General features: G+C 39.0%; 1 protein-coding gene across 2 annotated transcripts in view; it reads right to left on the reverse strand.

The window, feature by feature from the left end:
- Nucleotides 1-809: 809 nt before the first annotated feature.
- LOC308608401 (membrane-bound transcription factor site-2 protease) overlaps nt 810-27,326 on the reverse strand; it is a 39,987-nt gene continuing 13,470 nt past the window's right edge. Inside the window, exons 4-11 of one of the 2 annotated variants that reach the window (XM_081221415.1) lie at nt 25,304-25,407; nt 23,473-23,600; nt 14,444-14,562; nt 13,355-13,535; nt 5,373-5,467; nt 4,812-5,007; nt 2,679-2,754; nt 810-1,571 (exon numbers count right to left, since the gene is read on the reverse strand). In XM_081221415.1, the coding sequence (XP_081077541.1) occupies nt 1,349-1,571; nt 2,679-2,754; nt 4,812-5,007; nt 5,373-5,467; nt 13,355-13,535; nt 14,444-14,562; nt 23,473-23,600; nt 25,304-25,407 (1,122 nt within the window). In that variant the 3' untranslated portion in view covers nt 810-1,348. Of the gene's footprint in view, nt 1,572-2,678; nt 2,755-4,811; nt 5,008-5,372; nt 5,468-13,354; nt 13,536-14,443; nt 14,563-18,518; nt 20,262-23,472; nt 23,601-25,303; nt 25,408-27,326 lie in introns of those variants that run through there. The other variant, XM_081221414.1, reaches the window with a different exon arrangement.

Consider the following 27,326-nt stretch of genomic DNA (forward strand, 5'->3'; position numbering starts at 1 on the left):
CCTCAATTAGTGAAAAAGCTGGATACATGACTACTCATGTTCTTGAGTATATGAGAGAAGTAAATATTTTTCATCAAAGAAACAGCTTGCTCATATACTTCTAATACCAACAGCTTCACACTGGCCTATTGACTTCCCAGATCTTCCAGGGCTGCATCTCCAGTCCAAAAGATCTCAAACTAGGCAGGGCTCTTTCGGGCTCAAGAGGCAGTTCCCAGGCACTGGCAAATCCACATTTGTACTCACATGCAGCCATACTCACTCTACTACCAAGTCTTTCGTGGACCCACAGAGGTAGCTTAGGGGAAAGATGGAAAGCAAGGACTACATATTTAATTACCCAACACAGAGAAACATTGGAGCCACTGGTGAGGACAGAGTATGGTTCAGGGCTTAAGGTAATTGCTTCTTGAAGACAGGGACCTAGGAGCTAAGCCCCAGATAGCTCCAGCAGCACAAGAGAAAATATCTACCCTGGAAGGATTCCAAGCTTTGAAGCTCTGTAGAGAACAGTAACCCGGACTGCAGAAGGTCCTGTGATCTGTCTTGTGACCTGCCGCAAGACCCACCTGGCTCATTTCTGAGGTTCACCCCTAACTGTCTCAGCTCACATATTGCAGGTGGGAGATACTTCTGCAGCTCACTCTGAATGTCGAGGGTAGTGTTGCTTTATGAGAGTATAGGGACATATTATCAAAGAGGCAACTCTTGTGGGGCAAAACATGTCTCACCCTATTATAGACCCTACTTCCTCTTTGTTCATTTATTTGGCGTCATTTGACAAAGATTTTCCCTTTCATGTCAGCAGATTCTTTTACAGAATTTTATTAATTTAATTGTAATCAGACCTCAGTTGTCAGAGTACAAAATAATACACAGTTTAATTTAAAAATACTTTTCAAACAAGACAAGGGACAAGAGATATAGACCAAGAAAATGCTCACCTTTCCACTTGGCCAAAGTCTGGTCTCCTTCAAATCTGGATTAATGATGCTTTTTCAAGAAGTTTTTCCCAATTAATCCTACCCAATTCTGTTTTCCTTTACATTATTTCAACATGATACGTAGCCACACAGAAATGGTTTAATATGAATTTGCACTTGTTTAGAAATTGTTCCACAAGCATCTGAAGGTTGTAGGTTCAGTCTTCAAAACTAGAATGTAATCAGGGACTATGCCTTTCATTTCTTCTGTTTATTCCCCATCCCATAGTTTGGATACTCTGGATAAAGAACTTAAAGTTGTTGGCTAAAATGTAACTTTAAGGAAACACTTTATATTTCACACCAAGTAAGGTTTTCAATATTGTATATTGTAACTCAGAGATTCTATCAAATGAGTGCAAATATTACCGTGCTGTAACCATCCAGAGTCCCAGGGTCACATTGGCAGCCAAAAGTATACTGCCACCAAGCAAGATGAAAAATCCTATCAGATCTTTGACATCATTGTCTCCAATCACTGAGGTAAGAGTAGCATCTAGGAAAGAGTTTAAAATCCATTGTCCGTCCAAAGCAAAGCAGGGCACTGCATTAACAATAGCCAGAGCTCCCGAGAGGGAAATCAGGTACCTGGTTAAAATCCGTTAAGGAGCTTACAGCAAGGTCTGAGGGCAAAGCACATTTCTGGGTGTCAGAAGCAGGCATTTTACCAGGACTGGATTTGAGATTACAGGTGACTTCCTTCCTTTCTTTAAATCTCTGCTTACCAGTATACACCATTGCTTCTTAGATCTCTACTATTTAAAACAAATGACATATTATTTCGAAGTTCAAAAACCTTGACTAGAAAAATAAAGGTCAACCACTTGTAAACCAAGACAATCTGTAATGAAGTCCTTCAGAAGACTAACTCTTTCTAATCCTTTAATGATACATCAAGAGAAAGGAATAAGAAATAAGGGAAAATTACTTTTTGATCCTTACGAAGTATACGTTATATTAGATAATAAAGATTTTGGCCCCTTGAACTTTATTTTACTATCATCTGTAAGGTCATAGTGTAAATATCTCTGAGAAAAAGCTGCAGTCTACAAGGTACAATTTTGACTGTACACATTTTTTAGTAACTCATTTATTAACTAATTTTCTCATTTGTTTTGTTTCATTTTTTTGCAAATCATTAAGAAATTAAAAAGATTTAAAAGTGACAAAAGTAAAGAACCTTTCCAAACTGTTCAGTTTATTCAAATTCTATATAATAACCAATTAAAATTTTTCTTTATATGCAAATATAATATGCTAAAGAACACATGAGATTTTGTCCTCTGAATGCTATTTTAGTAGTGGAAACCAGTTTGATCTCCCTTACGCATTCCTCCACTTGATCAGAGCCAACAGGCTCAGAAGCGGTGGAATTCATCACCTCATTAGTAGCTGAAGCGTTCATCCTTTATAAACGTACTAAAAGGTTGTATACCTCTAAATTCAACTCTCAATTTGTAGTCTAGGTTCCTTCCCTTCGACATCTTAACCTTTCTCTCTTCCCAATCAATCTTTCTTCTCTGACTTCTTCCTCCCTAGGTACAATCTGAACTTTTTCAACTTTAAAGTCTCTTTTTTTTGGTATTAGCAGTTAATTGATACTTGTAAGGTCTGTTCATGCTCTCTAATCAAGGTAAAACTGATGAAGTTCCAAGTAGCACATTTTAAAAACATCTTTCACGCCAGAAAGGATACTTGACAAATGTCTCCACAACCACAGGCAGATCTATGCTTAGAAAGTTGAAACGTGGGATAAAACTGGTGATGCTCACTAAAAAAGAAAAATAAGAAATAATGAATAGTATTTATACAGATAAGCAACAGCATTATGAATTTTACCATATGACTAAAAATTGGGCTAGCCTATTAAATTGATTGAGAAAGCCCTTCCCAAACATATGCAGGCAGACTCTATGGCCCACATACAAAAGCAACTGGCAATTCTAGAACATCTAATAAAAATAGTGGAATACAGAAATTCATGTCTCAGTGTACTTATATTTTGAGGTGAGAATACGATAAAACTGATTATATACCAACTATGACTACCAAATACAGAGACTGACTTTAAAAATACACAAGAATTTATATCAAAAGAGTCCTTATTCTTTCAAAGAGGTATAACCTTAAAATCACATTCACTCCAACTATCAATATCATGCCACTTAATCTCCTGGTCTCGGTGTTTTTTTCATTGCTAAAACAAGGATTAAGACTAGGGGATTTTTAAGGTCTCCTCCACTTTGTGGATTCCATGATCCTGTTTTTGTTGAAAACATTTAAAAACTCTCTTATAATTAAATAGAACCCATAGCACACATTTCTGAATTACCCTGAAAAGGGACATTTCTACATTTGTTGAGGAGGTATTATACACTCTAGAGTCACTTAGTGTCAAACTAATAAATAAGAAGAATGACCCGACTTTTATCTTAGGATATGACTATGGAGAAATGAGAGAGCTTTTTCAAGAGTAACATAAAACCCACATGTCCATCAACTGATGAATAAATACAGAAAATGTAATATATCCATACAATGGAATATTACTGGCTTGGCCATAAAAAGGAACGATGTACTGACACATACTACAACATGGATGAACCTGGAAAACATTATGCTAAGTGAAAGAAGCCAGTCACAAAATATTCCATTTACATGAAATGTGCAGAAACAGGCAAATTTGCAGAAACAGAAAGTAGATTAGTGGTTGCCAAGGGCTGGGGGTCGGTGGGTGTAGAGAAGTAGAATGACTGCCTAATGGGTATGGGCTTTCTTTTTGGGGTGATGAAAATATTCTGGAACAAGACTGTGGTGATGGTTCCACAACTCTGAATACATTAAAAACTACTGAACTGTACATTTTATTTTTTACTTAAAAAATTTTTTTAACATCTTTATTGGAGTATAATTACTTTACAATGGTGTGCTAGTTTCTGCTGTATCACAAAGTGAATCAGCTATACTTATACATATATCCCCGTATCTCCTCCCTCTTGCATCTCCCTCCCTCCCACCCTCCCTATCTCACCCCTCTAGGTGGTCACACAGCACCGAGCTGATCTCCCTGTGCTATGCGGCTGCTTCCCACTAGCTATCTATTTTACATTTGGTAGTGTGTATATGTCCATGCCACTCTCTCACTTCATCCCAGCTAACTGTATAATTTACAAGGGTGAATTGTATGATATGTGAATTATATTTCAATAAAACTGTTATAAAAAAAGGAACGTAAAAAAATCTTCTACAAAAAAATAAGTTAGACTGTATGATCTTCAGCCATATGGAAAAGCTATATGTTTAATCCAATCATGTTGCCACTGTTAAAACAATTATGCTGGCCCGGTTTTGAAATTATATTCATATAAAATTCATGTGTCATGCACAAATTACTTTATCATCATTATCACTACAATTCCAATCGCTTCTTGGCCTTTTGGCTAAGATCAAGTGTAGTATCACTATGATTCCAGGCATTCTTTGACATATGCTGCTCTTGCTACTGTTTTGGGAGCTTGGATAAATTTAATAAACACTCAGAGAATATCTGAGAGATCATCTATGTGACAGAAACGGTAGTGAAGGAAAAATGCGTCATGTGTCACTCTCCATAGGCAGACATGGGGTTCAGCTCCATCTTGCTTTCTAAATTCAGATTATTTTCCTAATGGTTAAATTTCATTTCGTGCTTAAGAACAAGTTAACAAGACTTTGAAAAGTGATCAAATATAATAAATAAAATTAATGCAAGATGTGTACTGAGTTGCTACCACTGAGAATATATGCCATTGAAGCGATATTCTGAGGGTCTACCACAATAATACCCACCTGTGTAGTGAAGGTGCAGTGGATGTCCTACATACAACATATCGATTTGAGGTGGGTGTTTCACTTTTATTAAGCGAGTATGAGTTTCCAAAGAAGGTATTATACAGAAACTTGAACTTGAGCTTTTTTTACAATCTTTATTGGTTCTACAAACTTGGGTGGCTTCCACTGCTTTCCGGGCAGGTAGACATGTATGCTAGGGATAGAACATGAATTAGTCAATACTAAAAATGACTTGTTAAGAAGAAAAACACCAAGTTACATTACTTCAATATCTTTCATGTCACCTAGCATATTAGGAATGAAGTTCATATAAAGGAAATGCCATTTATGTGTATCTACTATAAATTAGATTCAATTATTCTACTTTGGCCAAGTAAGATATTACCATTATAAAATTTTTAAAGATTCTCAGATGAAATATGACATATGAAATGTAGAGATTTTAATAAAATGATACAAAGCAAAAGGGCAATGGTTTCAGAGATTCCATTTTAGTTCTATATGCTTATTTTGTAATAATTATATCAGGCAAGCAAGACTGCTTCAGGGACAACTTACCAAACGCTTATTAAAATTATTTCTATAGGAAAAGCACACATCTGTAAGGCTGTGATTGTTACAGCATTCAGTCGAACCGTCTAGCCGTTTGTATGCTGAAGAGAAATGGTTTATTAAAATCTGTTATTAAAAAAAAGAATCCATTACATGGAAGTACATTTGTAATAAGAATTTTGCTTTCAAGACAAAAAGAATTAAGTAAAATGCATATGAATTCAGAAACAACTATAATTGACAGTTCAGCTTGTCAGCTACTCACTGCAGAGTTTGATTTTACATTATAAAAAGAGATACATCCAATTTGAAATCAAGAAGCATCAATTACCCTAGGTTAGTTGTCTTCATATAAACTTACCCACTGGTAAAGCTGGAGTTCCAGGGTCTCAGTAGGTTTTGCAATAACTCCAGGTGGTCAAGCACAAATATTTAATGAGCCACTATTAGATGTCCTAATGCTGCTGATCCACTGATCCAAGTTCACTACTGAACTCCTGTGCTGGGCTGTTAGCAGAGTGAGCTAGAGCAGGGGGTCCCCAACCCCGGGGCAGCAGACCGGTAGCGGTCCATGGCCTGTTAGGAACCGGGTCGCATAGCAGGAGGTGAGTGGCGGGCGAGCGAGCGAGCGAAGCTTCATCTGCCGCTCTCCATCGCTCCCCATCGCTCGCATTACCGCCTGAACCATTACTCACATTACCACCTGAACCACCACCCCTGCCCCCTGCCCCGTGGAAAAATGTCTTCCACAAAACCGGTCCCTGGTACCAAAAAGTTGGGGACCACTGAGCTAGAGGATGCCTAAGAGACTCTCACCCCTAAGGACATCCCTATTATATCAAATATCTATTCCACCTCCAGGCTTATCTTGAGGCCTTCCCCACAGAACCAGGGCAGCCCAATTTGACCCCACAGATATGCACATATTTGCCTGCATACTAGTAATCCAGTTACCATTTTTGGAAGATAACAGAAACAGGGCAAGTATCCCCATTATTCATTTATTTTTTCAAGTTCTTTGGTAGACTGCTTCACTTGTGTCTAGGGTCGAATAAGGAAGCTAAGTCACTGATATAGCTGGGACAAAAATTTGTTTCCAGATATTTATTTTGGAAGGTTTCCTGCATTCAGCACATCAAACTTGTAAAGCAAAATTGATGTGTGGGGACTTCCCTGGCAGTCCAGTGGTTAAGACTCCCAGCTTCCACTGCAGGGGGCGCAGGTTCGATCCTTGGTTGGGGAACTAAGATCCCACATGCCACGGGGTGTGGCAAAAAAAAAAAAAAGTAAAAAAAATTGATGTGTGGCAAGGACCAATTAAACTTAGAATCTTATATATCTACTACCATACTCATATGTGCTGAAGAAGAAAGAGTAAAGTTATCCCCGATTTCCAATACTACGAAAAGCATTATTAACAAGTGTCTTTAGGAGTCTGGCATGAAAATGGTTGTTGATATGCAATCTGACTTTATAAGGATTTTATATTTCAGGCAAAGGTTTTTGTTTGTTTTTAAATCTTTTTTTTTCTTCTAGATCATTTGGTTAGACTGGATGTCCTTAAACACGCACTGCTGCCAACACGAAGAACAGAGGTGAAGTAAACTAACAGATGCATCAATTTCTCCTCTGCAATGGCTGGCTGTGTGGGTAGTTTTGCTTTGTTTTCTTACCATAACTGAATGGGTATTTAAGTTCTGGGTGATGAGTAATATTTAAAATATGAAAGCAAACTGTGAACATCTAATGGCACAAACTTGTGCCTATAATCACTCATCAGCCCTAACGGTAAACTATAAGGTAAAAAGGTGTTTAGGATTAAAAAAAAAAAAAAGATCCAGGCAAAAGCCCTCAGTATTTTTTCTCATCAGTTGCAAAGTCGCACCAATTTTTACCTTCTCATTATTTTTATCTTTATTCCCACTAAAGGGTAGACTCCAATTCTTTCTCACTTGACCCATTTGAAGAGAGGCCTAATGCATCTAGTTTACCACCTAGCTCTCATATGCAAACTTGTCCTACATACTGAATGCTTCAGATTAACCTTCCAGTGTAGAACTCTGAGAATGTAGCTCTTCTAATCCAAATATCCAAAGACTCTGTGCTGCTCCCAAACAGTCTAAATGCCATAGCCTAAAACGTAAAGACTTCTACTTTTTTTTTTTTTAGTCACCTTAGCTCATACTCTTCTCTTGCTGAACCAAATTATTAGCAGTTCCCTGACCAACTTCTAATCTGTGGCGCCGAGGTTCATTTATATCCGTCTCCTGAAATTAAACTCACTGTTGAGGCCCAGCTCAAGAGCTGCTGCTATGAAGCCTGTCCTCATCTTTTCAGTCAAGACTGACTGCCATCAACTCTCACAACTCCCAATACTTTTTGTCATTAATTATATTTAACCTTGTACCATAATGTGGGCATGGACTAATTCTTCGATTAGACTGTGAGGTCTTTGAGGGAAAAGTTTCTCAGTATCTTATATAAGGTGAATAACTCAATATGCACTGAATACATAAATGGTGTTCTATGCCACTTGCCTTTGTATCAGTAATGATTTTTAAAAATTTACATCTGATGCTTGATCCTTATTTTTTCTTGGAGGAATGTATGCAATACAGAATTGAAAGTCAAGAATTTGATATCACTGTTGATATAGCATGTCTGATAATACAACAGCTTAAAGGGGCCAAGCAGGTATCAAATAAATGAAGTGGATAGTGTGTGGAAAAAATAGGAAATGGTGGGGGCTGTGATGAATTAGAGAATATATACCTTGTTGTTCTAAGTAGGGTTAGCAGCCAGGCCACTCAACTTGGGGCCGAGAGTCAAGAGATCATCTATTTTATTCTGTAAGAAAGAAGTCTGGACCCTCATGTGAAACCTTTTCTTTTTTCTTTTTGGCCGTGCTGTGCAGCATGCGGGATCTTAGTTCCCCGACCAGGGATTGAACCCGTGCCCCCTGCAGTGGAGTTTTAAACACTGGACCACCAGGGAAGTCCCGAAACCTCTTAAATACTGGCAGCCAATTAAGAATTTAAAAAATATTGTGCAAGCCGAACCATACACATCTGTCAAGGCTGGCTGGATTTGGCTTCTAGGTTCCCACCAATTTGTGACCTCTAGGTTATGGCTTCTTCCTATGGTGATTAATCCAATTAAAACATAAACTGATGGCTATGGCTACCATGACAAGATGAAGTGCCTACTGACATACAGAATTTCCCATTATTTTGTTATCATGTGAGAAGTATACTTGATATTTCTCTGTTTATCAATTAAAAAAAAGTTGTACGTTTAAAAATGTATTTTATTTTAGAATCTTTTCTACTGGAGCACATTAAAGGACAAGTCACTTAATTTCTGTGACTCAATTCTTAACCTATAAGACAGGTATGCCACAGGTAATTTTCACATTAGTATACTGCTATCAACATGAGAGACCAACCCAATTCTACTTTGGGAGGCACATTCAAGACTGCAATGGGAGGTCCCAGAGGCATTCATGGGTTCAGTTTAACTCTAGGAAATTAGAATTCTCCCTTAAATCTCCCCAGACTGGGAAAGAATTAGGGAAATTAAGACCAGAACAGTTTCATAATTCCATTACAAGGAGAACCTGCATATTCTGAGTGTACCCTAAGATGGGCCCTAAGATACTTGTAGAAATAGTCTAGTCTTCAAAGGATGGTCTAGACCAGAGGTAATTTTGGAATAAGGCTGGAAGGAAGAGACTTTTTCAATCTATAGTTCACAGTACTCACTATTTTCTACATCACTAAAATGAATTGAACAATTTTCTTACCCTAGCTTAATAAATATATAAATGTAACTAGAGTTCCAATATAGGCATGCAAACCTATTTATTCTATTTATTTATTTATGGCAGTGTTGGGTCTTTGTTGCTGTGCGCGGGCTTTTTTTTTTTTTTTTTTTGCTGTACGCGGGCCTCTCACTGCTGTGGCCTCTCCCGCTGCGGAGCACAGGCTCCGGACACACAGGCTCCGCGGCCATGGCTCGCGGGCCCAGCCGCTCCGCGGCACGTGGGATCCTCCGGGATCGGGGCGCGAACCCGTGTCCCCTGCATCGGCAGGCGGACTCTCAACCACTGCGCCACCAGGGAAGCCCTGTGCGCGGGCTTTTGTGGCGAGTGGGGGCTACTCTTCGTTGCGGTGCGTGGGCTTCTCACTGCAGTGGCTTCTCTTGTTGTGGAGCACCAGCTCTAGGCACGCGGGCTTCAGTAGTTATGGCTCGCGGGCTCTAGAGCGCAGGCTCAGTAGTTGTGGCGCACGGGCTTAGTTGCTCCGCGGCACGTGGGATCTTCCCGGACCAGGGCTCGAACCCGTGTCCCCTGCATTGGCAGGCAGATTCTTAACCACTGCGCCACCAGGGAAGTCCCTTTATTCTTAGTTCTATGGTAGAATTTATACCAGAACCACCTAGTACCAAGTAGTTAAAAAATTATAAACTCTCTCTCTCTCTTCAATTGGTGAGAGCAAAGAAACCTTGGATGATACCTTGATATTCACAATGGGAGAACAGACACTTTTTTCTAAACATTAGAGAAGATTTGAGCATAAAAACAATCTGGGTACTCAAACTACGTGGAAAAGATTTCCAGAGTTTTCCTTTTACTATCTTAAGCTAAGATAAGCAACGGTCTTTTCTCACTTCAGTTAAAGATGCATAAGACAAGACAATACTCTCTGTGCCAGGCAGTTACAGGTATATACCCTCGTCTCCTTTGAACAGGAATATAGGCTATTCAAAGGGGGTGCCTGTGTCTGGACTCATAGCTTCATTTTAGGGAGCGGTTGCCTTTAGTATTCAATCTCACTCTTTTTAAAGTGCCATTCAAATGCTGGACTTAGTAGTCTTTCTTATTCAGGACAATGCTTCCAAGAAAGAAAAAAGGAATTTAGCTTTAGGCATATATGAAGAGTGTCCCCTCAAACTAAAGAAAGAGGATGCAAGCTACTTGTTAGAAAATAATCCCCAAAAAGAAACAAACTAGTTCTTGTCTGTAACTTTTAGTTTCATTCAAATCACTAAGTGGCATATGGACACACAGCAATCTTAAATTAAGCAGAGGGTTGAATATGAAGAGGGGAAGTTTGTTCTGTTCTGATGCAGAATGAAACCAGAGATTTATTCCGGGTACAAAGGGCTCTAAGCCTCACCCAGTGTCCTTTTTGGGGCTTCCTGGAAAGGCCATTCAATCTGCAAGGAGTGTGTGGGACAAGCTCCTTAGGCTTGCCCCATGTACCAAGGGCAGAGGCGTAATTAAACCAGCCTTGGTTTTGTTGGTGCTGCTCATAGCTCAGCAGGTTAATGTTTAAAAATAAAAAATGAAAGGACTGACAGAAGAAAAAAGTAGTTCCCAACAATTTCATAAAATGAATAGTCATTTCATGTAGATTAACCACATTTTTCTAATTTGCCAGAAATATACCTGTTAATATTTTAAGGAGAACATCTAGTCTGCTTAATTAATACCTTAATTAATTCATATCTTAGGGAATATCTTTAAAAATTTAAAATTACACCTGGGAGAGTCAGGGTATGAAATGAGGCCAGAAATGATTGGCTGGGACAGCTTATGAGAACTTTCAGGGTCAGATCTTTCCAAGGTGGCTTTATTGTTTTCAAGTGGTATAAATTTTTAGAATTTTAATTATGTATATTGAATTCTACTCTAACTTGAATATGAATCACTTTTGGATTATGAGCTACTTTGTATTACCACATTTGGTTATATCTTTGCCCTCTACTCATAATGTAGGATAAGGAAGGTCCCTAGATACATGTAAAATAATATCAATCTGTAGTTTTCTTAAATGTCCATAGCCACAGTGGTCAAGTCTGCCATTAAAATTAATCTAGTATATATTTTAAGTTACATTTACAGTCATTAAGATTCCTACAGTCTGGCTAAGCATATGTACTCCATTTAAAAATGATTAAATGGAGGTACGGGTTTATCAGATACCGTCATCATGTAAAATCAGCAAGTATCCTAATACAGTTGCTCCTAAGGAAATGAAACATATATTGAAGAATTATTATTTTGGGATTGATTTTTTTATTAGTGTGGGAAGAGTAATATCTGCTTTGGGTTTTTAAACAAATACCTCCAAAATATAGCATATGATCCATAATAGTGAAATACTCAAAAAGTTAATAAGGAAAGAGTTTCAGAGTATTTCAAGAAAAATTTCACTTCCATTCTGTCTGCTGGAAAAAAGACAAAACCTTAAACATCTGAAATGCAGATATTCTAAATAAAACAATCCTACTGGAGAGAGCTTTATTTGATTACGATGTCATTTTGGCTTTTGTAATTCAATACAGATTATACCAAGTTTAGAGAAACTTGAGGAAAATGATAAAGGACTTAAGAAGTATGAAATTATGGATTATTTCTCTTACAGAAGAACACACTGTGGATTACACACCCAATTGAAAAGATGCGATACCTGGAAAAACATGAGATGCAATATGAAGTACTGAGTGCCACCTACGAGGTATTTTTGCCCTTGCCAAAAATGGATCCTGAATCTAATCAAGCCTCTGGACATAACTACCATCTATAGGAAATTTGGGGGATACCGAACATGTTAATGATAAATTTGAAAAAACAAATGACTCAGTTTCTTCAATAAATGATATTAAAAATAAAAAGTCAGGGGGAATTGTTACAACTTAAAAGAGACTTAAAAGGCATACCATCCAATTTAAATCAACTATAAAAACAAAACCAGAGAAGAGTGCAGGTATTAGGAATTATTGTTAATTTTGTTAGGTGTGATAACAGTACTGTGGTCATGTCTAAAAGGTCATCATCTCTTAAAGATATGCTGAAGTTTATGGATGAAATGACAGGATACCTGGGATGCGCTTTAAAATACTTCCCTCAAAAGTGGACAGGCTGGATTAAAAAAACGGCAAAATGTTGATAATTGCTGAAGCTAGGAGAAGGATACATGAGGTTTCATTTATACTACTCTCTCTTTTTATTTTTTTTTGGGCCGTGCTGTGTGACTTGTGGGATCTTCGTTCCCTGACCAGATATTGAACCCATGCCCTCGGCAGTGAAAGCACAGAATCCTAACCAATGGACCACCAGGGAATTCCCTGTACTACTCTCTTGACATTTAGGTATGTTTGAAAAATGTTTACAATAAAAAAAATTCTTAAAAATGGGTTATACATGGAAGACTACATTTGAAAAAAATTTTTAAATCAGTTCTTACTACTTTGTCACTGTTGCACACAGTACTTTAATACAGTTATTCTTGATAATTAATCATATTTCTTAACCCCAGTAGATGTAGACAAGTATCCAGGCATTTCTTGACTTAAAGATGTAGTCTGTGAGCATAATTTGTGCTTTCCAGCACTTTCAATAATTTGGGTCCCCATAATTTTGTATGAAGAGTTGGCAGACTGATTTTTCAGAGTTGGAAGAGCTAAAAATAAATTTGGAAGCTTCTGAGAATAAACTTGCTTCACCCTGTCGCCTACTACACAGAACAACAGATGTGACTTCAGTGGGTATTTTCGGACACCAAGATGACTTCCTCTGGATGACTGCCACACAAAAAAACCCTACCCCAACTAGCTTTGGACATGCCACCATCCATACAGCACAAGGGTATTTAATTGCTGGAATTTAATTAATTGGTTATGTTTGAGCTTGAATGCTGACTTAACACAAGTGTTTTTTAAATGCTGAAAGAATTAGATACTAGAGTTCTGAAAATCAAATATGAAATTAGTTAGAAATTCAACAACAATATATAATAAACAAAACATACATATTAGTATCTAACTTACCAAGAAGAATGTTTACTAGTTTAGGCTTATTATTACTTTACTGATTTGTTTTAAAGAAGTTAGGACAAAATAAATCTACAGACATGATCTAAGAATTAGCAAATGGCAAGTACTGCTGCTTGAAGCATTATATTATACTGAGGAAACAAACACACCTCTAACTGGGAAGCTTAACTGCTGTAAAGTTGATGCACTTATACAGTAACCAATTTGGGGCTCATAGGCGATGGTATCTAGACATTCATTCCAATCTTGTACATTTGTAACAGGACAATCCTGTAGATGGGTGACAAGGTCTCCCACAAAAAGGCCTCTAGGTCCAATGGCAGGTGAGTCCTTGGGAAGAAGGCAGAAATAAATCAGATAATGTATGAAGACAAGCTGTGATTAATCTGAGCAAATAATAAAGACACTGACTTAATTAAGTAGACTATTTTGAATAATGTAGAAAATAATCCAGCTTTGAATCCAAGATGTATAGTCCTAGAAAATTAACAAAATAACACCCAACAATTATAGTTACTTTTCATATTTCACTAAGATTTTGAATTTTTCACAAATGAAAATCAAACAAACCCCACTTGCCAACAATTAAGATTAAAATGATAAACTTTTTCCCAAACTGCTAATTAAAATTTTTTGTGAAAGCAGTCATCAGAATGCCTTCGTTGTCCTATATCATCAATGGATAAAATTATAAGACTTATCTAAACACAGTCCCAAATATGCAGACAATACCATCAGCACAATGAATACATGAGTACATGAGGCAGTTGCTCACAAGGTAATTTTCCTTGTCCCAAAGTGTGAAGAGAAGACTTGATACCATCATAGTAGTCTAAGGGAGTGAAATACAGAGTTGAAGACATTAAACTCCCACGGAATGTTCTGGCTGGCTAGCCTAGGTTCCATCTTTCTTACTTCTTAGGAGTAAAGACATCTGACTCAAAAGCTGAGTTATAAAAATAAACAGTAAAGGTAAATGATGCATTTAATCAAACTACAGGTAGAAAGTCTTGATACTATCCTTGTAACTCAGAACAGAAACAATTTTCAGTATTTTAAAAGAGTCAATGTAGTTCACAAAACTATTTCTTTGATGTGAAAGGATTACAGTAATTTCTTCAGGAGAAACTGAGCATTCTGTATATGAGAAGAGTTTGAATAAAAGTTCCTGACATAAAATGCTAAGTGTTACATCACAAAATCTGGTGAAAGAATACCCCAAGTAATCTATTATTTACCTCAGCAACTTCAGTGATAAGCACCCCAACTCCAGTGTAGTAAAACGGCAAGAGAATTACAGGAAGGAGAACAAGAGCTAAAATACCCAGGAGTGCAAGGACGAAATTATGCCAGATACCTGAAAAGAGGGAAAAAAAGGAATAAGCTCAACCAGGGGCAGGGATGATATCATTCCAGGTAGTTGTACTTCATAATACTTAGGCATTCTGATAAATTAGTAAAGTACCCAGAAGAAGCTGTGAGGCAGATAGATCTACTTATTAGTACAGAAGACAGATGTTCAGTTAGAGGTTTCTTCCATTTCAGATATTAAAATCTAAAATGAGCATGTTAATACAATACTAGGAAGACCACATGCTAATACGATTTAACACTATTAGAATCTATATTCGATTACATATATACCTCTATTATATATGTAAAGGTGTGTGTGTATATAACGAATAGAATATCTTCTACTTACTACTCTTTTCTCAGAAAATGTATACATATTAATTTAAACATAGTTGTGAAAAAAAACATACTTGTGATCTTTGAAAGGAACTTCAGAGCTATCAAATAAAAGTTATGATGAAGTAAAAAACATTCTTGCTGAACTGGGGTATCTTACATCAAGACTATAACTATCTCTGCCATCTCTGCAGAGATGGTTAGGTGAACCCAGTGGTGTGCTGGAGCCTGCTCCTACCACCTTGCCACAGCTGACTGGGCCTCTTTAACCAACTCCTCCTTCAGGAACTTCAAGTTGGCGCTTTGAAATTGGCCATGGTGGGAGTGTTTACACCACAGAAACCAGCAAATGCTACGTATCAGAGCTCTCCACCCTCTCCTCCAGGGCTAGATGTTAAACATTCACTAGCATACCTCTAGATAAACCCCCCTCCCATACCGATCCTTGCCCTCTAGTACAGTTTTTCTCATAAGGCAGGGTGGAAGCACTACCCGCTCTCTGAGCAGTGTGATTCTTTTTTTTTTTTCTGCGGTACGCGGGCCTCTCACTGTTGTGGCCTCTCCCGTTGCGGAGCACAGGCTCCGGACGCGCAAGCTCAGCGGCCATGGCTCACGGGCCCAGCCGCTCCGCGGCATGTGGGATCTTCCCGGACCAGGGCACGAACCCGTGTCCCCTGCATCGGCAGGTGGACTCTCAACCACTGCGCTACCAGGGAAGCCCAGTGTGATTCTTAGTTGTGCAGGTCTTGTCCGTTACAATACAGGATATATAGCATTCCCAACTCCATCCTCTGAATGTCATTAGTGTTCTCCAGTCACTGAGACAAGCAAACAACTGCCCCCACCCCACACATTCCAAATATCCCCAGGAGGGTGATAGCACCAGTGGTTGAGGACCAGTGTTTTGTAATGATAGAAACATAACTTAAAAGACATCTCCCAGACTCTCAGGAGTCTGAGTATGGCCATATGACTGTTTCAGCAAAAGGATGCAAGTGGAAGTGATGGGGATTGCCTTACTGGCTGGAATGTAGCTATGATGGAGCTAAACGTGAGTCCATGACGCAGAAGCTGCATGTTGGGAATAGTAGAGCTAAGACAGAAAGAGTCTGAGTCCCCCAAATCATAGAATTATCATATCAGCATTGAACTACTTACATTTGCAATGTTTTATGAGAGTTTAAGTCACTGTTATTTTTAGCTTTTACAGCAGCCAGATACCTAGCTAATATGGACCATATTCACATTGTAAAATGTTCCTCTAGTCCAGGACATATTGGGTAAACAATATTTTCTGTTTTGCACACAGAAAGATCTTTTAAAAACACTAATGGTATCAAGCTATTTATCACAAACTATATTTTGCTTTTTCATTTATATATTTTCGACTTCTTCCTTACCTTCACATTCATATCTAACCCATTTCTTATATCCACTACAGAGTAATCCATTTTTAAAAAAACATATTGACTTATTTATAAGGTTCCCTACTAATGATCACTTAGGCTGTTTTAACTTTTTATACAATGCTGCAACAAACAGCTTTTCTCATATTGTTATGCATCTAACTAAGAATGCATCTCTGAGGGTATGGAAAATTGCACAGAAATGGAATTATTGGGTCAAAAAATACGTGCATTAAAATTGACCTCCAACAAGTTTGCATTATATTCTCCTAAGTGGCATATGTTTCCCCACCCTCTAAACAATACTGGATGGGATGTTATCATAACTTTAGACTGCCATCTGCTAGGTGAAAAGTAAAATCTCATCCTGATTTCTATTTCTTTAATGATGAGTGAGCTTGTACATTTTTCATGCTTATTAAATGGTTATTTGTATTTTTGTCTGAGAATTGCTTACTTCTATCCATTGTCAGTTTACATTTTTTGACTGGGTTGTCTTCTTTTTCTTAAACTAATTTATATATATATTATTATTTGTAATACATACACTGAGGAATTTGTTCTTCTGTACGAGGTATTATTATCATTTCTTCCAGTTTGTTTGGCTTGGTTTATAGTTTTGCCTATGCAGACATTTTAAATTTTGGTGAGGTCAAATGTCTCCTTTTGTATTAAGCCTTTCCCAGTTCAAGACTATAGAAGACACTCACCTGTGTTTTCTTGTATTGTTTTCATAGGTTTTTTTTTAATTTTCACTCGAGGCATGCGGGTTCTTAGGTCCCCCACCAGGGATTGAGCCCATGCCCCCTGCAGTGGAAGCACAGTCTTAACCACTGGATGGTCAGGGAAGTCCCTAGCATCATTTAAAAAACAAAATTAAAACAAACAGAAAAAACCTCGAATTCTTTGACCCACTGGAATTTACTCTAGTGAAACTAATTAGGAATACAGCTATACCACCCCACCACCCTGTTGCTAGTCCCAAAACAATTTCACAAAATAACCCAGCCCATTGATTAGATTTGCCACCATTACCATGTGCTAAATTCAACTTTCCCCTTAACCCCTCAGGATGGCCTAAATGCTTGCACCCTACCTCTCCCTTATCAGGATGACACCACCATACGACCCTGGCTTTTCTCATCCAAGCAACAGTCAGAGGGGCACACAGCAGCACTGATTCTTTGATTCTCTGGGCAGGACTCTCCTATCTCTTGTCAGGGATGCAGCTGGTACCAGACCACCCTGCTGGATTCCAGATTTGCCCATGATGGCTAAATTGCAATGCAAGTACCTTTATTTCCTTTATTTAAACAATCTCTTGTTCATTAATGATTTGCTTTTTGAGTATACCAAACAAATTTTTGTTACAATTTTTACTTTCTCTAGAGCAGGGTTTCTCAACAGTGCCACTACTGGCACTCTGGGCCAGATAATTTTTTGTTGTGGGGGACTATCTTGTGCACTGTAAAATGTTTAGCAGCATCCCTGGCCTCTACCCACCAGATACCAGTCGCACCCTCCCTGTTTTCTCTATTTTCTAGGTACAATATTTATATAGGCTAGTTTTTTTTTCTTTAGAACAGGTATTTTATTTTTTGCTTTTTCTATTACAAGGGATGTATGTACCAAGTATTAAAAAGTCAATACATACACAACATATTCCACAACTGAGCACCACTCCTTAACTAAACAGGCAAAGAAATGACACTAAAAGACAGCACATGGTAGTATTTGGGGGAAAATAAAGACTAAAACAGGTTTAAATCGACTACTACATCCCATCCAATATTCAATACTACACAATCCAGTGCATCTAAAAGGTAGTTATGCAAAATGTGTTAATGTCAAAGAATACAACCAAAATTAAGATGGCAAACTAAACCTATATAACTTTTTTTAAACAGAAAAATAATTTATATATGCATGTAACTGTCCTTCTTTTAAAGAAAATCTGCAAGCAACGTTATCTACTTCCAGAAAAACCATATATAGTACTAAACATATTCTTAAAAGTATAAACATGAACATTTAGAAAATCCGTAACTGTAAAAACTTATCAATAGATGAACTTCATATTTAAAAGAATGTGAAAAGAAGTCCCATTTTTAGTTTTAAAGAAAATCTGCAAGCAACGTTATCTACTTCCAGAAAAACCATATATAGTACTAAACATATTCTTAAAAGTATAAACATGAACATTTAGAAAATCCGTAACTGTAAAAACTTATCAATAGATGAACTTCATATTTAAAAGAATGTGAAAAGAAGTCCCATTTTTAGTTTTAAAGAAAATCTGCAAGCAACGTTATTTACTTCCAGAAAAACCATATATAGTACTAAGCATATTCTTAAAAGTATAAACATAAACATTTAGAAAATCCATAACTTAAAAAACTTATCAATAGATGAACTTCATATTTAAAAGAATGTGAAAAGAAGTCCCATTTTTAGCACAGTTGTATAAACAAGTCTTTTGATGTGAGCTTCATGAATTGTCCTCCTTTGTGACCAACTATTACAAAAACATAACGTTTTTCAAACGGTATTACAGAACAAGACAGAACATCTTAACAATGTTATCTTATATAAAGAATTATTTTTAACCTTTTAAATTTTACTTTTACTAACCTATCAAAACCTGACCCTTAGATGTGTTAGAGTCATTCAAAGAAGTTCTTTTCTAGAAACAGTACACAAAAAACAGGCATATCTATTTCCCATCACATTCCTGGAAGATGCTTTCTGAGCCTGAGAAATTTCTTCTCTCCTTTTTACTGTTCATTTTTATGCTTAGCATGTACTAAGATATGAGATTTCAGGTTAGCTGACTGAGCAAACTTCTTATTACAGTTCTCGAAGGGGCACAGGAAGGGCCTGTCTCCGGTATGGATTCGCATATGGGTACGCAAATTGAAATTCAGGGAAAAGCGTTTTCCGCAGCCTTTGAAGGTGCACTGAAAGGGCCTCTCTCCCGTATGCACCAGTTGATGACGTTTCAGTTTTGAGCTCTCAATAAAAGCTTTGCCACATTCTTCACATGCGTGGACTCTGGGACCATGGGTGTGCAGATGTTTTCTCAAAGCAGACTTATCCTTCAACACCTTCATGCAGCCTTTGTTAGGGCAAGCTATTGATTTCAGGGGATCTCCCTTGGTTTTCTGGGGCTTCTTAATAAATTCTGCCACTTGTTTGGGATCTGAGAGATCAACGCCAGGAATTCCTCCAGGAGGCAGCTTCTTCCCCGTAGCGTACTCTGAATAACCAAGAGCTGGCTTCTCATTAGCCTCTCTAGTCTCGTGGCCTCTCTTATTGCACCCGGACCACATGGTGACGGCGAACTCGCCTTCCAGGGTTTTGACGTACACCTGCTTCAGCTCCCACTTGTTCCTGTCCACCTCGGAGCTGCTTCCCGCCCTGGCCTTGCCGTCAGCGTACCTATTCTTACCGCTGGGCTTTCTGCCTTGGCCACTGCACTTCCTGCTGTGGCTGTAGGCCGATGAGGACGTGGAGGGTGGTGACAAGGGAGCCAGGGTCTCCTGGAAGCAGTCGTCTTCGTCGGCCAGGATGACCATCTTGTTCTCCAGGTTGCTGACCTGCAGGTCTTCAGACTGGTAGTAGCCCACCACCTCCTCCTGCATCTGCACCATGCTCCTTTCCTCGTTGTAGTCCCCTTGGTTTGGGGTGCTGATAAAGAGAGGCTGCAGCGCGAACAGAGGCGGAAGGTGGTGGCCACTGATGTCTTCGTACTCCTCGGCTGCCTCAACCGCCACGGTCTCCACAGGGGCGGCCTCCACAGGGACGGTCTCCACAGGGCTCTGGTACAGCTCCACAGCATCTCCATACAGCTCCACAGCATCTGCATACATCTCCAGAGCATCTGCATACATCTTCGAGTTTTCTACGGAGGTGTATAAAGTGTTGTTTGAGGCCATTGCCGAGGGCTCTTCTGAGGCTTTGGCTACTGGGCAGCAAACGGACGACCAGAAGGCCGCGGAGAAGAAAGGCTGAGAGAGAAAAGCCCGAGCTCCAGAGGAAAAAGGCACTTCCGGCGCGGGACGCGGAAAACGCAGGAGACGTGGATACTTTTGGACACGCCTCGCACATGCGCTTTGGGGCACCCCCCACGCGCTTTACGTCACCCTGCACTTGCGCTTTGCATCACCCCCGCACATGCGCTTTGGGGCACCCACACCCCCGCACATGCGCTTTGGGGCACCCCCTGCACGTGCGCTTTGGGACATCCCCCCGCACGTGCGCTTTGGGGTACCCCCGCGCGTGCGCTTCGGGGCATCACCCCCACACGTGCGCTTTGGGGCACCCCCTCCCTGCACATGCACTTTGGGGCACCCCCCCACACGCGCTTTACGTCACCCTGCACTTGCGCTTTGCGTCACCCCCGCACATGTGCTTTGGGCACCCCGCACATGCGCTTTGGGGCACCCCCACCCCCGCACGTGCGCTTTGGGGCACCCCCCTGCACGTGCGCTTTGGGACATCCCCCCGCGCGTGCGCTTTGGGGCACCCCCACCCCCGCGCGTGCGCTTTGGGGCACCCCCACCCCCGCACGTGCGCTTTGGGGCACCCCCCCGCACGTGCGCTTTGGGACATCTCCCCGCACGTGCGCTTTGGGGCACCCCCGCGCGTGCGCTTTGGGGCACCCCCACCCCCGCACGTGCGCTTTGGGACATCCCCCCGCACGTGCGCTTTGGGGCACCCCCGCGCGTGCGCTTTGGGGCACCCCCGCACGTGCGCTTTGGAGCACCCCCCCCCCGCACGTGAGCTTTGGGGCACCCCCGCGCATGCACTTTGCGGCACCTCCCCACGTGCACTTTGGGCACCCCGCACATGCGCTTCTAAGCTAGGGCACACCAGCAGAGTGCGCGACCATGCTCATGCCCAGGCTCACGGGCTCGTGCGTACACCAGCCCTCCTGCCACTGCGTGCCTCTTCGCTCAGCGTGCCAAGCTATTGTTTTTTTTGAATATGGCAACCAGGCTCTACAGAATTTTTCTGTATTTCATTTCCATTGACTTTTTTGTCCCTCCCCCTCCCCCCTGCCAGGTATATAATAGTATGGGGGGCGGGGGGAAGGCCTACTCCTTTCTAATATTTATGCTTCTTTTTTTTCTTATTTGATTGCACTGACCCACATTTACAGGCCATTTTTAATAGTATCGGTGGAATGCTTGTCCTGGCCATTAATAGGAATGTTTCTAAGTGTTATACCATTAGGAAGTAACCAGCTATTTCTATTCAATACTTCTACTAAAGATTTTTGGCTTTTAGCCATTAATGGATGTTGAATTTTGTTAAATACCGATTTCAATATCTGCTGAGATGAGGATATTTTTCTCTTAAGAGTAATTAATGTTTACCACATTCAAATAAGATTTCCTAATTTTAAGCCATCCTTGCACTGTTCAGATACACCAACTGTCTGTAGAATTTTTGTGCTTTACAAGTATCAGTGTTACACTGACTTTTAAAAAATTCTTAGTTTCCTTCTCTATGCGACCTGGAAAGTTTATACTAAATTGGAATTGAAAAGAAAAATCTTTTCCTTCAAGATCTGAAAGAATTCTACCTATGCAACTTTCAGGACCACTCTTAAACTTTCTTAATTTCTCCCATGGTAATTAGCCTATTTATAATTTTTTTCTGTCTCTGCTGGGGTTAATTTCGGCTGTTTAAAAGAAAGATAATTATCTGGGTTTGTGAAAATTTTTTGCAGAGATGAACAAAGAACACTTTATTTATCTATCTATCTATCTATCTATCTATCTATCTATCTATTTATTTATTTATTTTTGCGGTACGGACCCAGCTGCTCCGCGGCATGTGGGATCTTCCCGGACCGGGGCACGAACCCATGTCCCCTGCACTGGCAGGCGGACTCTCAACCACTGCGCCACCAGGGAAGCCCCAAGAACACTTTTATAATTGTTTAAAATTTCTCTATCAGTTGTCATTCCCCAATCTGACTGCTAATTCTGTCTATAAATGCTTTCTCCCATTTAATCTTTTTTTGTTCTTCAAAGAACTCTTTTAACAGTTCTATTTTTTCTAATTTATTATTTTTTGCCTATATGCATGCTAATTACATCATTTCTTACCTATTTTATAGTTCTTTTCTCACTTCTTCAGTTTAACTGATTTACTTTCATTTCTTATTTCATAATAATTGCCTAAGGCAGTGACTTTTCCTTTTAGCAGAACTTTACACATTATTTCATTATCATTTTTAAACATACTGCAATTATGGTTTTGAATTAAATTGGACAATTTTTATAAGTTTCATGGGCACTTGAAAAGAAATTGTCATGGTATAGGGTTTGACATAACTATTGAGTTTGCCCTTGCTAATTAGAGCCTCGATGATTAAGCCTTTTTCATACTTACCTGCTATGTGTTGAGAGATGAGATAAGCCTCCTTTATTACATTTCTGTTTTTTCCTTGTACTTTTTCCATTTTTGTTTTGATGATTTGTTACTTTATTCAGTAAGACTCAGGATTACATTTTCATTGTGGATTACACTCCTTATGATTATCAAGTGACCTCCTATGTCTAATTTAATGCTTTAGTCATATTTTCATGATATGTTCTCATTTTTTCAATCTTTTAAAAATAATTCATGTTAAAAAATGAAAAAACTGGAATGTAAATTATTTTGCTCTACCACTTTTGACTGAGAGTTTTTTTTAAATTTATTTATTTATGTATTTATTTTTGGCTGCGTTGGGTCTTTGTTGCTGTGCACGGCAGTTCTCTAGTTGTGGCGAGCGGGGGCTACTCTTCGTTGCGGTGCGTGGGCTTCTCACTGCGGTGGCTTCTCGTTGTGGAGCATGGGCTCTAGGTGCGTGGGCTCCAGTAGTTGTGGCAGACAGGCTCAGTAGTTGTGGCTCACGGGCTCTAAAGTGCAGGCTTAGTAGTTGTGGTGCACGAGCTTAGTTGCTCCGTGGCATGTGGGATCTTCCCGGACCAGGGCTTGAACCCGTGTCCCCTGCACTGGCAGGCGGATTCCTAAGCACTGCGCCACCAGGGAAGCCCTGACTGAGAGTCTTATAAACTGAATTTATCAACCAAAAGGTGAGTTGTTTTCATTTGTGATGTACTTTCCATAAAACCACTAATAACACACAGATGAATAAAGAAATTTAAGTCTTTTACCTGCACAAAATATCCTTAGCTGCTGGACTGGTGATATAAGTTGCAAATGAGTGGTGAACAGATCAACAAATGCTCCAGGATAAATAATGAAGAGAAAAATCCCAAAGCCATTAAATCGAACTTGTTCCCTAAGAAATCACATAAGAAAAAGGAATTTACTACTAGTATTGCATTTTTCAGATTAATAATGCATGTAATCTTAAAACTTCCCACTGTAATTCAAATTCTTGCTTAAAATACAAGTCTCTCTGGACAGTCAAAAAATTATATATGATGTATATCATCATAATTTAATAATAGCATACAGATTTAGTTACCAGTGAAATTGCATTTTGTAAAACAGGGCATTCTGAAATAGACTTAACAACTTCAATAATTTTTAGAAACCAATATGCTGAGCAAATAACTTAAAATTAGTCACTTGTATAAAGAAATAGTTAATATTTCTATGGGAAACTAAATGAAAAACATTTGTATGGGTTTATTCTGAATTATTTTCAGGGAAGGAGACAGTAGAAAATAGAATTCAAGTAAATTATCTAAATATTTATATTTCTCTTAGCCATTATAAAGGTGGAGGCTTATCTAAGTGTATTCCTGTTGAATTAATGTTAAAATAAGTACTACATTTAAAAATGCATAATGCTCAGACTGTCCTCAAGAGAACTATTTTTTATCAATTCATTCTCTAAAAATGGAATTACATTTAAAAGCCTCGTAAGACCACACAGCTACTCTAAAAAAAGCATCATCTAAATATTTTGTGCTGTCACCTAGCATTAACTATACAAGATGACTGTAAAATTCACTTTTTCTTGGCAGTGGGATTTTATAAAATATTACCCAAACTATTTCACAAACATATTATCAATGATTAAACTGTCATAACAATGCATTTCTATGTAAAACCCTAAAAGCTGCAAAGTTAAGGTGGAAGTAAAGATGAAAGAGAGAAAAGAAAAAGGAGCCGACCACTTAAACCACTACATGGCACACCTGTGTAACAGTATATGCTCTGTCAAGATGAGGGTTTATTGCCAGTCAATAGACTCTTGTTCATAAGCAACTGGAAAGTAATAAGAAGTGATTAAATCTTCTCCTCTAAAACCTTTTATCTGGTCCACACACCCAAAGGATGAAACACATTGCCATCAGTATGTGTGTTCATTATGTGGGAGTGAAGGGAAGTTGTGACTCAGTCTCTCCCCCCATCAGGATTTTACACATTTATGAGTCTTTAAAATGCTCAGGTATAATTACAATGATACATTTGGATAGTCAAGACAAAACATGGCATGATACTTGAAGCAAGTCCCAGGTCTCATCCTCCCTTATCTTCTTCCACTTGGATTTCTAGATAGGCTATGATATTTGTTAACAAACTCAGAGCTTTCAGTGTTCTTGCTGTAGCCAGCAGAGGCCATGAGTAGAAGCAGGAAAGTATTTCAGATGATGAGCCAAAGAAAGTACTAAGAAGGCAGGTGGATGGGCTTTGAGTGCAGTGGTTATCATTCTGATCCAGTGATGAACAGAAAGATTAGGTTTCAGGATTGGATGAAAATAGTGAAGAACCATGAGGATATAACCATGCTGGCAAAGGACAAAGGATAGAAAGACCCAGGTTATAGATGTGCACATAGTTAATTGAGCAGATTCATCAATATATTAATCTCTACAAAAGGGAAGTTACGTTAAAATAATAATGGTGGATATGCACTGGGCAGTATCCAAAGAAAGAAAAAGTATCAAATGTAGCAGATTTTAGTAATAAATCCTCCTATATGAAAAGCTTCTTTGCATGGAATAGAGAGAGAGAGGTAAATATCATTACCTAATAGCTGCTATCCCATGTCCAATTTCATGTACAACACCACTAATGAGGACTGCAGCGAAGAAATAGGTCAGTTGGTTGACGGGTAAATTTATGCCAGGAACCTGTTCACAGACACAATGATAAAGACACACTTGGGCACCAAGAGACCACAATGTTCACTCTGTACTAAAACTTAAACTTCCAAACTCAGTGTTCGGTAAGCTAAAAGTAATATGAACACTGATGGTCCACTTCTCCATTTCTATCATAATAAATATAAAAACACCAGTCAGTTTTTTTTGAACTAGGCAGTTTTTGAGCTAAGCACAACACCAATCTAAAGAGAATAGGAAACACCAGGTTAAAAAGTTGAAACGTTAGCTTCCTGAAGTCTTCACCACGGGAAAGAATTAGGGAGCCTGGCATAGTGCCAGGGAAGGCAGAGTGGCAGTGAAGGAATCAGTAGCTGATCCACCCTCGAGGGCTGGCAGCCTGATTTGGGAATTCTTGTTACAGTTCCCATTCCTTCCGCTAAAGTGTTATTGCAAGGCTCCAAGTACTTATGTGAGTAATACAGGATGTCCCCACCCCCCTTCAATGAGTTTCATTTTAGTATTATCAAGTTATATGAGAGTTGATCATTAAAGGCAGTGTAATAAAGTGCCTTATTGGTGTGGGAGCACCAGGCCCTTCATTTCTTCTATCAGTTTGTCTAGTACATTGGCTAGAAAAATCATATCAAAGTGATACACAAATATTATACTAAAATTGAAATTTAATGCAGAAAGTAAGGCATTTGGAACATACAGACATGTTAAGGGCCCACGTGCTCCTGACTGTTGTGCACTTAAGTTTGCTATTTTAAGGGCTGCAGAGTAAAATTTTTTTTAGATACCCAAGAATCTTCTTGTAAGATAAATAATCGTTCCTAAGTTCTATTTCTCACAATCCAGGCAGTGGAATCTAAAGGTATCCTTCTGGAGGAAAGTTCGTCTTTCTTTCATTAGTTAGTATTTTAAATTAATTACAAAATATGTTTAAAGCAGGAAAACTTGAAAACTCAAAGAATAATAGAAACCGTTCCTGTTCCCCAAACACAAAACAAAAAACCATTCTCAGTGTTTCAATGCATGTCTTTCCAATCTTTTCATGTACACATATTTTTTTTTTTTTTTTTTTTTTTTTGCGGTACGCGGACCTCTCACTGCTGTGGCCTCTCCCGTTGCGGAGCACAGGCTCCAGACACGCAGGCTCAGCGGCCATGGCTCATGGGCCCAGCCGCTCCGCGGCATGTGGGATCTTCCCGGACCGGGGCACGAACCCGTGTCCCCTGCATCGGCAGGCGGACTCTCAACCACTGCGCCACCAGGGAAGCCCCCATGTACACATATTTTAAAAAATTATACTCTTTTATTATAAATATGGTTTTGAAATCTACCCTTTTCACTTAATAGTATCACAAACATTTTCCCATGAGTATTTCTGGTTCAACATGATTTTTAATAGCTGCATTGTATTTCATGGAATAGATTGCTGGGCATTTAACTGTTTTAAAGGTTTCTGCTCTTATAAAATACTGTGATAAATATATTTGGACACATATACACAAATATTTGGGGGGAATAAATTGTTAGACAAGCACGGTTGGTTCAGGCTCTGGGGACATATCATTTGGGTTTGGTGTTCTGGCTCCATCATAACTAGCTAAGGGACCTTGAAGAAGCTTGGATTATTCCTCCAGTACTTCAATTTCCCCATGATTAAAATGGAAATCACCACAGTTACATAAAAGGGTAATTTTGAGGATTACAGGAGATAATCCTTGCCCACTGTTTAACATTACGCCTAACAGAGAGGGTAATTATACACAAAATTTAAAGGACTTTGATACATATCAAACTGCTCTCCAAAAGCAGACACTTCAATAACCTTGGGTAAGCTCACTTTATTCAAATCTGCAATTTGAGAGGAATAAAAAGCATCCCATTGTTTGATTTCTATTTCTTTGATGATTATTAAGCTGAATATTCCCCCTACTTTT

Source organism: Mesoplodon bidens (assembly GCF_964165515.1).
Source record: "Mesoplodon bidens genome assembly, chromosome: X".
In the NCBI taxonomy this organism is placed as follows: Eukaryota; Metazoa; Chordata; class Mammalia; order Artiodactyla; family Ziphiidae; genus Mesoplodon; species Mesoplodon bidens.